Below are 12,597 nucleotides of genomic sequence, written 5' to 3' on the forward strand. Positions count from 1 at the left end.
TTATGCCAACCCTGAACAGTATAATGATGAGGATTTACAAAAGTATAAAACACTGTTGAAAAACACAGAGATTCATCTGGATACCTTAGGACGTCTTAAAGGTTCTAGTGGAGAAAAATACCATTCTATTATTAAACCTCTATTCAAACCATCTGATGCAGCAATGAAAAAGCATGCAACTCGATCCAAAAAAGAACTCGAACACAGAACGAAAACAACAGCAACAACAACACGATCATCTTCATCTACGGCCAAAGGAACGGGATTGGATGACTCTCGTTTAACATACAACACTGCTCCCATGGAGTATATTTATTGGGATGATCCAAATGAGTTAGTTGAACGTCTTAAACTATTGGTGGCTTCGAAAGACGCCGGCAACACATCTCTCGACAACGAAATCGTAGCAATCATCAATGAACTAAAAGAAGCTAATATAATAGAGTAACTGGGAATGTCAGTATCATTTCCACTATGAGTGTCGACAAATTCGGTCATCACTCTCGTAACAGTAGTAGTAATGCCCAAAAGGTGGCACGAGTTACATTTCCACATACGTCTGACGGAAATATTAATGCCGAAAATATGAAAATTTGCAATGTCAAGGATCCATCAGACAATGACGATGCTGCAACGAAAAAATACGTTGATAAACAAATCAATGAGTTGCGTAACCTGCACTATCCATTAATTCAAACACATGGTGTGATATTGCAGCAAAAAACTAATGACATACAAGATATAGCAATCGGACTAAACGATGTGAGAAAGGAGCTTCATAAAACTACAGTTCCACTTCTCGAGCAAAAATTGCAGCAAAAAACTAATGACATACAGGATTTAGCAATCGGACTAAACGATGTGAGAAAGGAGCTTCATAAAACTACAGTTCCACTGCTCGAGCAAAAGTTACAAAAAATAATCAAAGATGATTTGAATACACTGAAAAAGGATATGGAGAACAATCTAAAATCTGCTGCAGAAACAGTTGCAAAGCATACGATGTACGATATAAAGATGGAACAGAGGATAAAACAAGTGGAACAATCATTAAAAAGCATAGTAGATAGCGTTCATTCATGGGATATAGACAAACGTCTTAAGGTAGTGGAAGGTGCGATGAAAAAATAATGTCTAAAGAAAAGAAAGAGGTGGTGAACGAATTGCATAAACCAGCACGAAAAAACTATCCTCGTCGTCGAACAATAATCAAAGGAATCGATGACTTGTGGCAAATGGATTTGGCTGAAATGCGTCCTTATGCACATCAAAATAAAAATTACAAACTAATACTAGTGGTAATTGATTGTTTTTCAAAATTTGTGTGGACACGTCCTCTAAAAACGAAAACTGGTGAGGAAATTACTCGGGCATTTTCGGATATTCTCGCTCATACTCGACGAGTCCCAAAAAACTTACAATCTGATCAGGGAACCGAATTTTACAACAGAAAATTTCAAAATTTAATGAAAAACCATGAAATTAATCATTACAGCACCTACACGATCAAAAAAGCTGCTATTTGCGAAAGAGTTATTAGAACGTTGAAAGCAAAGTTGTACAAGTATTTCAGTTTACATGGATCGTACAAATGGTTAGATGCTCTACCCATAATCACCGAGGAATACAACAACACAAAACACAGTAAAACAGGATACAAACCGTCTAAGGTTAACAAATCCAACGAAAAAGCCATTTTAAACAAAAGTTATACTCATTTAAAGATTGCCGGTCCACGAAAGTTTAAAGTTGGCGACATTGTACGTGTATCAAAGGCAAAACATTTCTTCGAAAAGGCATACACGCCCAATTGGACTACTGAATTATTTAAAATTGTACAAGTTAAGATAACAAATCCTATAACGTATTTGCTCGAAGACATGCAAGGTGCGCCGATTAGTGGCGGTTTTTACGAAGAAGAATTGCAGAAAACATCAAACCCTGACATATATCTGGTCGAAAAAGTACTCAGACGAAAAGGCAATAAGATGTATGTGAAATGGTTAGGAATGGATAGCAAACACAACAGCTGGATAAATAAATCTAATATAGTTTGAGGATCTATATTTCGATTCGCCGCGTAGACATACACTTTTCTAAAAAAGGCTTACAATTAACCACAAGGAGTGGGGAATGACAAGAGTATAAATTTAAGACAAACTACGATGTTCAGTTTACACCCATTTCGTCCACGGTATTCGAAACAAGAAGATGATGATGAGCTCTCAAGATAGTGGTTATGACAGTCAGCCTGTTAATTTCGATGATGATAGCAGTGAATTTAGTATAGAATTTGGCTACGATGAAGATGGTCAACCGCCTAGTCCTGGCGCCGAATTAGATCGAGTATTGGCAAAATTTGAAGCAGCAGCCACAAATGAAGTATATTGTTTATTGGAAACTACATATCCAATGAGCTCTCTCCATATAAAAATTGGTCTATCTCCAGCTCGAGATTTTTCACCATCCATCATTCTATGTAAACATGGTAATTTTAACAGAATCAGTTTAAGCACATTCGAGTGGGAAGCCATAATTAAGTGGTTTAAAGAAAAAATGAGTGATTTTTTCCAAGCAGATCTACCGACTTATGCAGATGAGTATGATCCCATCGAATTTATGTGTGGTGATTTTTGCAAACTAAGACAATTGGTGATGGAAAATGTAAAGTTGCTGACAATCGAGAAATTTGGAGCCGCATTTTATTTGTGGGAAGATGACGTCAACCAAATTATAGAAGCAGACCAGAGCATGATGTCGCATAGAGTGGTGCTGTTAAAGAGTTTACAATTTCACGAATACTATATAAACATTTCAACTTTCATCAAGAACAATTTTGGTGCTATAGACTCTTTACATGGACCAGTTGAAGCCTTCGCAGCATATTGCAATATTTGTCCAAACACTTTGTTAAGTTTAGCTTTAAAGGAATTTGTATATTATTATAAAATTAAAGTTGTAAATGATTTAACTGAATAAATAATATTAATATAAATATGTTGTCTTTTATTTGTAATCTAACATAAATAAATAAAACCAATAAATGTAAGATTACACAAATTTATTATTAAAACTTACATTATAAAATTAATACTATTTTTTATATTTACAAAAACTACAATTTACAAAAACTTTGCGATAAGTGATCTTTTCTTTTTTTTGTGATCTTATGAGTAGCCATATACTAAAAGAAGATAATTATTTATGCAAAGAGCATGTACATTGAACGGTCCAGGTAGTATCAAACAAGACATGATCAAATGAATTTTGACACCAATTATCTGCTACATCATACAAATATTTTATGGCATATTCATGATGTTCATCCCAACTAACAACCTGTTCATAGCCATAGCATTTATTTTTTAATTTCAGTACGTTTCGGAAACGTTCATAACAACCAAAACAAAAGTTTAAAGCAATATCATCTGCTACAAATGCAGAATAACGGACACAATACATATTAAATTCTCTTTCTTTATAATGTGATCCACAAAGATGAATTCTTTCTGCTTCACTTTCATGTTTTCTTTGTTCAAAATTCATTTGATCGCATATTTGTATTAGATGCAAATAATCAGATTCATATAATTTTCGAAAGCGATAAATACTATAATTATTACAAATTTCTAAAGTAAGACTCCACGGTAGAGGAGATATTTCAACAAAGTCAGTTATGTCCAAAATATTTTCACAAATAGTTTTTATAGATTGTGTGCGTAGTGTTGGTACCATCCTGCTGTTTTTTTTTTTTCTGCAACAACAAATACATGTTATTCAACAAGATAATGTCCCCACGGAAGCGTATTAAATGATTTTGGTATTAAGTACCTCTTATCGTCATAAGGACTTAGAGCCGTTTTGGATTGCTCGATGCTGAATACTGAGTGTTGGTACGACCGAATACATCTTTGGCTCGCGGTTTGAAGTTTGAATTCTTTAAGACATTTTTCATAGTCTTCGTACGTAATTTTATTTCGAACGATGTTATATTTCACTCCTTTTGCTTTTTTCGTTATTCCCAAATTTCCTATGTCACATTCAATTCTCTCTTTGTTTAGTTGTTTTCTTTCTAGACGCTGTCTCTCTTTTTCCCTCTCCTCGTCAGTTATTTGCAGTTTAAATGTGTACATTTTTGATCGTAATCCAATAAAATGTGTAATTATTTTCCCATTTGCCTCGTCCTTCATTAATCCGGGGATTTTTTTATTTAACCTTTCTATTTCGTATGGGTTGTTTTCGGCATAGTCTGAGGTATCGAATTTACTTGGATGCGCCTTTAAAACCTCTCTATATGCATCTGAACATTGCAATTCATAAATAAAGCTATCTGTATCCATGTACAGCAATGAACAGTTTTTCTCTCCCATCGTTGGAAGCATAAAGTTGTAGTGAAAATCATACATACATAATTTGGATATATCGAGGATTGCTGCGCCTATATACAGGGGTTTATTAAAACATACTTCTGATTTCTTAAGTTCGATAGCTACCAAATTTTCGCTAAAGATCGTACGACTGTGAAATCGACTACTCGCAATCAAATTTTTGGCTCCGTACCTTCCATGCCACTTTTTACATAATTTTACAATACGATGACGTCTTATGTTCTCCATGGTCTTGCCGAACACAGCATTATTCATTAATTTGAACAAATTTTTCTCAAAACTGTTGGTGGCTGCCGCCCGTAAATTTGTATTTAACTCGATATACGGTCGCAGCCACGCAGATTGATTAAATTTCAAAACTTTATGTATTTTTGTTAAAATTAACCCGTTGGCTAATGCCTGTTTAAGATTTCTATAATGCATAATATATTTGGTTTTGTGATATAAGGTTGGTATTAACTTTGCTAATTTTGAACCGGGCGGAATGCGGTGTTCGGCAGCAAATGGAAAATCTTTATGTTTGTCGTGTAATTCACGTGGATACTCCAAGTCAACTTGGAAAAAATAGCCCTCCTTTGCATCATCCTGTATTGACATAATATCTATATGGCCTTCGGGAAGATTACCAACACCAAATTTGGTTACGTCTTCGATCCACTTGAATCCTCCTATTGGTAAAGCTTCACTCATGGCCCAGCCATACAGATTATTTACATCTAAATAGAGGATGTACTTAGAGGGCCGTGTGGGATCATACGACGAAATGTATTTGTTGTTGGCCTCCGAATATCTGTTGCTACAAACAGATATCCCACCTCTTATGGCTTTTTCCATAAACAAGATCATATCTACATCTTTTAGCAATTCTAATTTACATTGTGTGTATCTCAACATACAATCCCAAGTGTATCCTGGCATAGTATAATACCATGCTGGATCTAATTTATATGTGTCTCGACATTTTTGTCGAAACTGCTCAAACACATCAGCCAACAGCAGAATATCTGTTTTTAAATACAAATCGCTGTATTCCCCCAAATTTTTACAATTAAATTTCTGCCAAACATTTTGGGCATGAGCATACTTCTCTTCACTAATGTATTCATTATTTAACTTATTATAAAAATGGTTAATTGTGGGTAAAGAAGTTTCATTCAATTTTTCCAAACTATCAATATAATCGTAACAAAATACTCCTTTACAAGTTAACAAATTAAATGTATCATTATCTACTTGACTAAATTCTCGTTTTAAAATCTTCTTTTCTGATATATCTAAAAGAGATGCCAATTCATCGAGTGAAGCTCCCATAAATCTAAGTGAATCAATAAATCGTAATTTAATTTGATGTTCGTCAGATTGTAATGTAAATGAAATATATTTTTCTTTATTAATGGGAAGTAAGCTCAAGTGCCCATGCTTGCAAAGATCTATAATCATAAAATGCGAGTCGTAGCCACTAAAATTATGAAATACGATTGGGACGACAAACAATTTTTTAAAGTTTAAATTACATGCTTGGTGCGCAAATCCCCGTACTTGTCCCGTAAAATGATCGTGATCTACAACAATTGTATCTGTAGCCATAAAGCGTTTGCCACAAATATGGCACAAAGTTGCCATATTTGTGTTGGGCTTTTCGACCATAGGTACAATTGTCTTTATTTTGGAATTTACAAATGTGGAAATTTCGGCCATTTCTTTTGCGAACCACTCCATGCAATTTTCACCTCTATAGCTATTAAAATAAGATAAACTATCATCGTAAGCACATTTCAAATAATAACCTGCACTAAAAGGTACATGTTTCTGATATTTTGCTGTTTTACTCACTGTGACATTGGAATCTGTAAAATTATGTAATTGGCATTCAAAATCGGCATAAACTATAAACGGAGTTGTTTGTTTGTATGTAAAATTGCGAAAAGCCACATGATCGTATTTAGGAACAGTCATTCTGCATTTATTCACATCTGAACATATTTCTTCGTGCTCTGCTAGTTTGCTTTCACTGCTAAAATAGTTCAAACATCTATCACATATATATTTTTTATATGTGTCTTTGTTTAATTGCGATTTTACTAATTTTCCCAAATCTTTAATCCAACAATAATGAAGGCGTATTTCAGTCTGATCGTCATCTTCTGGAAGAACATCGTAATCGTTTAATTTTGGAAAATATTTATCTTGTACTAGCAGCAAATTAACATGCTTTTCCATCTTTTGCGGTGTCAGTCTGGCAGGTATTACTTCGTAAAATTGTTTGTCCTTAACTACATTTAATTCTAAGACAAAAACATTAACTGATATGGCGTTTAATTTTTCGAATTTTGAAATTTGGTTTAATGGCATTGGGCTTTCTAATTTATCCGTTTGCAAAACAGTAGAATAATGTGGATATTTCGAAACTCTTCCAGCATGTTCATGTTTGTTAACAGGATACAGAGCGCTAACTATTGACCAATAAAAGCAGGCCTGATCGAAATTATGCACATTAATGCACGCTCGTTTTTTCTGAATCTCTATTGGCAAGTCAATGAACGATGAACCGTTTCCTATTTCTACTTTATTAATATTAACTTCTAATGAGATTACTTTAGACAGAGCAGCACCCGAATCTTTTTCTGCAAATTCAGACAGCTTTGTAAAAATTTTATCCTTAACATTTTCACTAAACCAAAGATGTAAATCGGTCGATGTGTCTATAATAGCATTTTTAGTGTTAAAATATTTTAAATCTAAACTTTCGGTATCACTCGATTTTTTAATGAATTCGCCGCAAAATGTAGTATTGACTTTAAGAATTCTATTTGTTTTTAAAATAATTTTAATTTTTCTACTAACAATAATATAACAATCATTTAGGAACTGTGTTAAGTCCTTATGCACTAAATTAACTATAACTCCAGTTTTAATTCGACTAGCAAAACACGAAATAACATTTTCCCATTTAACTCTATTGCGTAATTTTGAATTCAGCCCCAACCCAACGTACTTATTATTGAAATTTAAAATAATTTGTCTAAAATGCTTAAAATGTCCTATGTAAGTTTGCAATTTTCTAACTGTTCCTACGGATAGTCTATTGTTTTTAATTACTTTACTACATCTAAAAATTTGACTATTTAACCGTCTTGTCCAAACTTTACGATCTCTTTCAGTGAATTTATCGAAAATTATTTTACTAAGCTTTTTAATAATGTGCATCAAATCATCAGACTGTTTAATCACTTGTTTTATATGCATGATGGCTACTCACACACAAAATAAGAAGAAAAAATCACTCACCTCTCTAATCTAATTTTCTACTATTCTAAATGATTGGGCTGGATGTTTTCCTGCTGCAACCGTTCCCTCGTATATTATTGAGTATTTCTGATTGGAAAAGTACTCCAAATATGGGCTGTAGACTTCTGTCACTCGCTCTGGTAGAAACGTGACGCTCTCTGCTAGCTCCAGCAAAACAGCTTGTCCAAATTTACTTTTCACTATCTTTGCCGATAGTATTTTCTGTGGCGTATTAAGTGGCAACTCGTTTAGTTTTATTGCCGGTTTTCTCTCTGCAATACACGAGGATGCATTTAATTTGGTTAGATCCATCTAAAATACAAGCAACCATTTTAAGAAAAATACTATGTGAAATCGAAATACACAAGAAACAAGAAAACAATTCTTATACAAATAGCAGTCGTGAACTGTTTTAAAGCATACACAATGATAAAAAGGACATAATAAATATATAAAAAGACAAACACCGCTTACCTTTATCAGATATCTGTAAGTCACTGCACACCGTCTTGACTACTGCGAACTTGTTGTTGTTGTTGTATGTTTGTGATGCGAACTGTGACACCGTATGCGCTCCTCGGTCTTTTAAAGAACAGAGCAGCATATCGCCCCACGCGAACCCAAGTTGCGTCAACCTAATGCGCCTACGGTACCATCAACTGATTCGTTTCATTGATAAGCAACACCTTGTGTTCTAGAAATGCTCATATTTATATATTTATTTTTATTTCTTTAACTAATTTTTATGGTATACAATAAATAGATATTGCGGTAAGCGAATCGTTGTTATCAATTTAGAATTTTGTTAATGTGGTTGCTGTTATCATCATACATTTTACAAAATGTAGCAACTGCGGTTTTCTTTCCGGTGTACTTGTTTTTCCAATGATTAAAATAAAATTTGTTATCACACTTGTTTACGTGTTTTGAATTATGCGGTACCGCGTTATCACGAGGCTTCATCCTGTTTGCTAACAAATGCACTATTTTAACATATTATTATATTTTAAATATTTCAGTATATAATTCTGTTTTTGTGAATTTTGTATAAATAACTATAGTACCAATTTTTGGAAATTAGTATAAATCAAGATGCTGGTCTGTTTACATGTCTTATTGTTGCTCTCTGTATCTGTGTGCGCACAGAATAGCACTCTGGAGTATGCTAGTTCTTTTCTTAAACGTTTCGGATATCTAAATACATCCAATAATGCTCTTTCTAGTATAGATATGGTTCTAGTTGCCTTTCAGGAAAAATACAATCTCCCTGTGACTGGAACATTAAATAATGATACTATAAATATGATGATGAATAAGCCTCGATGTTCTGTTGGCGACAATAACTATGCCATTCGTTCGAAGTGGAATAAAACGACTTTACGCTGGTATTTCCCTCAGGCTATTAGTAATCCCGATTATATAAATCTTGCTGCAGAAGCTTTCGCTAGATGGGAGACAATATCTAATTTAAAGTTTAAACAAGTAATAATACCTTCTCCGAGGCCTGATATTACTATAACTGTGGTACCAGATACTCATAATTTTCGAGCAAGTTGTCAAGGAACCTCTAAATGTTCATTTAATTTCGATGGTCCTGGAAAAGTATTGGCTCACGCATACTTTCCAAGCGCACACGGAGAGTGTACCGAAATTCATCTTGATGCTAATGAACGGTGGTATGTAGGAAATGGCAGCGCTCCCAATGGTGAAGTCAATTTTTTGGCTGTCCTAATGCATGAAATTGGTCATTCTCTCGGACTAGCACACAGTACTATTGATTCGTCTATTATGTATCCTTGGTATCAACAAGATGTACCACCTTTTGGTGATGATGATAAAAAGGCAATGAGTAATCTATATGGACCAAAAACAACACCCTCTTACATACCAACAACAACACCAGTTACGCTAGCACAAACACCACTTTCGCACAACAAGAACCATATGTCGAAAACATCTACCATCAAACACAGGACCTCTTTGCCAACAACAACAACGACCACACCTGCAATACAAAACATATTATGTCTAATTCCGTATCCAGATTTCATGTTTCTAGCTACTTCTCCTCAGTTTCCAAATTATAGAATGTACGTTGGATATGGTCCGTATATATGGAAGTTTGATTTAAATGAAATGCGCCTTCCAAAACATCCCGAATTAATTACCGATTATCTCCCTAAAGAGTTGAGGTCTACGCACGTTTCACATGTTTTTCAGAATTCCGAGGGACACTTAGTAACTATACGCAATAATCAGTATTACGCTGCATCTTTCCCCAATTTAAAACTTCAAAAACGTTTTATGTTTCCTTCTATACCTGCGAGAACCAAAATAAATGCATTATTTCAAACAAACAGCGGTCAAACGTATTTATTATACAATGATGATTCTTATATTGAATTTAATGAAGCTGGAGATGTCTTAAACCGTGGACCCATGAATTATCTCTTACCCGGACTACCAGATACAATAACATCAGCATTCCGCTATACTGATGGGTTTATTTACTTTTTTCAGAACAACACCTATTATAAGTACAGCGAATACACACGTAAAGTTGTAGCAGCAGGAACGTTTAGCTGGGAACTTTTTGGGATACCCTGCCCCAACGACGGGCTATTAAAACAATTAAGAACTTTGTTAAACAAAATTGTAACTATATACGAATAAAAATGCTCCGTTTATGATGATGTTGTTTTTATTTAAATTCCATTACTCTGTATGTATGTTAAGCAACGTCCTGCGTTGAATGTCACATAACTGTCACGTTCTACGTCGAATGTCACGTCCTGCATCGAATGTCACGTTCTACGTCGGATGTCACGTTCTACGTCGAATGTCGCGTTCTACGTCGGATGTCACGTTCTATTAGGCACTGTATGGACAAGAAGAAGAAGAATGTTCATACTGATCGTTGACATGGCTTCTGTGTGTCACCTACGCTTTCATTTGACACCTCATACGTCAAAATCATGCCAATAGCAACAAAGATACATTCTAGCGCCCATTTGGCAATGCTGCCATCTTTGTTTTTTGTGTCCCCGTCTCCTCCCCGTTCCAACGAGCCCTCGTACGTCACGATTGGACCAATAGAACCAAAGATATGACGTAATGACCTTTTGGCCTGCTCCGATGCGCACGGCACATACTGCGTTCAACCCCATTTTTCATCCCCTTTCCAACGAGCCCTCGTACGTCATCCTACGTTAAGCCGTTCGGCATTTGCAACCGGGGGTTGCGATTTTAGGGGATGCGATTTAGGGGATGGCCCCAGACACAGGTAGTCTATCTACTGAGATACCGCGAGATTTTTTAGAAACTAAATCCAGAGATCTTCAATCAAGCCTAATTGGTTTTCAATATGACAAGTGTCTAGTTTCAACGGTTCCAAAAAAAAACAAGGTTGTACTACTTCTTTCCACGATGCATGACAATCATGTGGACAAAGAAACCAGAAAATCCGCTGTAAATTTGGATTATAATGCTACAAAAGGAGGGGTAGATACCGTCGACCAGATGCGTTCATTTTATAGTAGCTCCAGAATTACCCGGAGGTGGCCTCTTTTATTATTTTATAGACATCTAGATATGGCAGCAATAAATGCCTATGTTGTTTTTAAATTTAATAACCTTGACATTAACAAACGACGAAGAGTATTTCTTAAAGATCTGGCATATGAACTTATAAATGACCACTTAAAATTGAGAGCAACACTAAAAGATCTTCCTAAAAAAACTTATGTTTATTTGGAAAAATATATAGATAATGACGAAACCGTTCAAGACATTGTCAAACCTGGAATTTTTCATTTTTATCAACGTCTGTTTTGCCTTGCAATTCTTAGAAGGCATAGATTAAAGCATACATCTGAATTTGGTTTCGAAAAATTAGTTTACGGATTTATTATCAGAAGTCGCTATTTGCGTTCATACCTAGCCATGTTAGAGTTGCTTCCCAAGACAGGAAATATTTATTTTCACGTTCAGAGCGTCTGTGAATAGTCGCCTCTGATGATCCTTTTAGGGTGAAATATACAGACGCAATATACGTGAAATCAAATCTTAACTATCTTTTTCCTTTTATTCCGGTATACTCTTTATAAGTACTAGAAACCAATTCGCTAAGGATTTTTGCTTAGTTGAGGAGATATGTTGTGGAAAGTGGTGAGATACCAAGGAAGTATAAATTCTTAGTAACTGTTATGGAGATGGCCTTACAACTGCACTGCTCCATGATAAGGGTGGAGTCAGAGAAGAAATTGCCTGAACAAAGGCAATTAGCTTCTACAATAATTTCACCCGATCGCAGATCGAGGAAATGGTGGAAAAAGGTGTTTTTTAGACTGGTTATCTACAACGATCGTAATTGGGAAAAAATATCTTTTCGTGAATTTTTAATAGCTCTAGCTAAAGAGCTGATTCAGTGATGTAAAAACAAACTAAATGTAGGAGAATATTTGCCAGTCTAGGGTGGAACACGTCGATGTTGTGCAAGATGTTCACAACGGAAACTAAAAAAACGAACTTCAATATTGTGCAGAATGTGTCAAGTTCCACTCTGCAGAAATTGTTTTACGCCAAAGCACACCTTAAACTGTAAAACTATGTTAAATTAATGTTTAAGAACACTTGGACCTTTTATCATTGGCTACCACTGGGATATATATATATATATATATATATATATATATATATATATATATATATATATATATGTTCCAGTTAACAATATCAATGGGACACATATATCCCATCTGTCAATGTCGAAATTGACAAAAAAATCTTATGCAAACTTATTTGCGTAACCTAATTACATACAAAAAAGGCTCAGAAATTACAATTTTAACTCCGTTTATTTAAGTAACGAAAGCGGGGCGTAAAGGGTTAAACATTCCCTCTGCCTTACATCCTATATCGT

At 34.8% G+C, this 12,597-nt stretch overlaps 1 protein-coding gene across 2 annotated transcripts; it reads right to left on the bottom strand.

Annotated features, from left to right (window-relative positions):
* Positions 1-3,142: 3,142 nt before the first annotated feature.
* LOC140435167 (uncharacterized) lies at positions 3,143-8,353 on the bottom strand. 2 transcript variants are annotated; one of them, XM_072523919.1, is made up of 2 exons: positions 8,151-8,353; positions 3,143-7,948 (listed from the first exon to the last, which is right to left on the bottom strand). In XM_072523919.1, exon 2 carries the CDS (start codon positions 7,632-7,634, stop codon positions 3,774-3,776), a length of 3,861 nt encoding a protein of 1,286 aa, XP_072380020.1. In that variant the 5' UTR covers positions 7,635-7,948; positions 8,151-8,353; the 3' UTR covers positions 3,143-3,773. The 2 variants fall into 2 exon arrangements, with proteins under 2 accessions (XP_072380020.1, XP_072380019.1); XM_072523918.1 differs by having other exon boundaries at positions 3,143-7,988.
* Between the last annotated feature and the right edge of the window lie 4,244 nt (positions 8,354-12,597).

This window comes from Diabrotica undecimpunctata, chromosome 2 (genome assembly GCF_040954645.1).
Source record: "Diabrotica undecimpunctata isolate CICGRU chromosome 2, icDiaUnde3, whole genome shotgun sequence".
NCBI lineage: Eukaryota > Metazoa > Arthropoda > Insecta > Coleoptera > Chrysomelidae > Diabrotica > Diabrotica undecimpunctata.

Bases quoted from the DNA above. Each gene is read 5' to 3' on its own strand.
- LOC140435167 (XM_072523919.1), bottom strand. From the start codon at position 7,634: ATGCATATAAAACAAGTGATTAAACAGTCTGATGATTTGATGCACATT.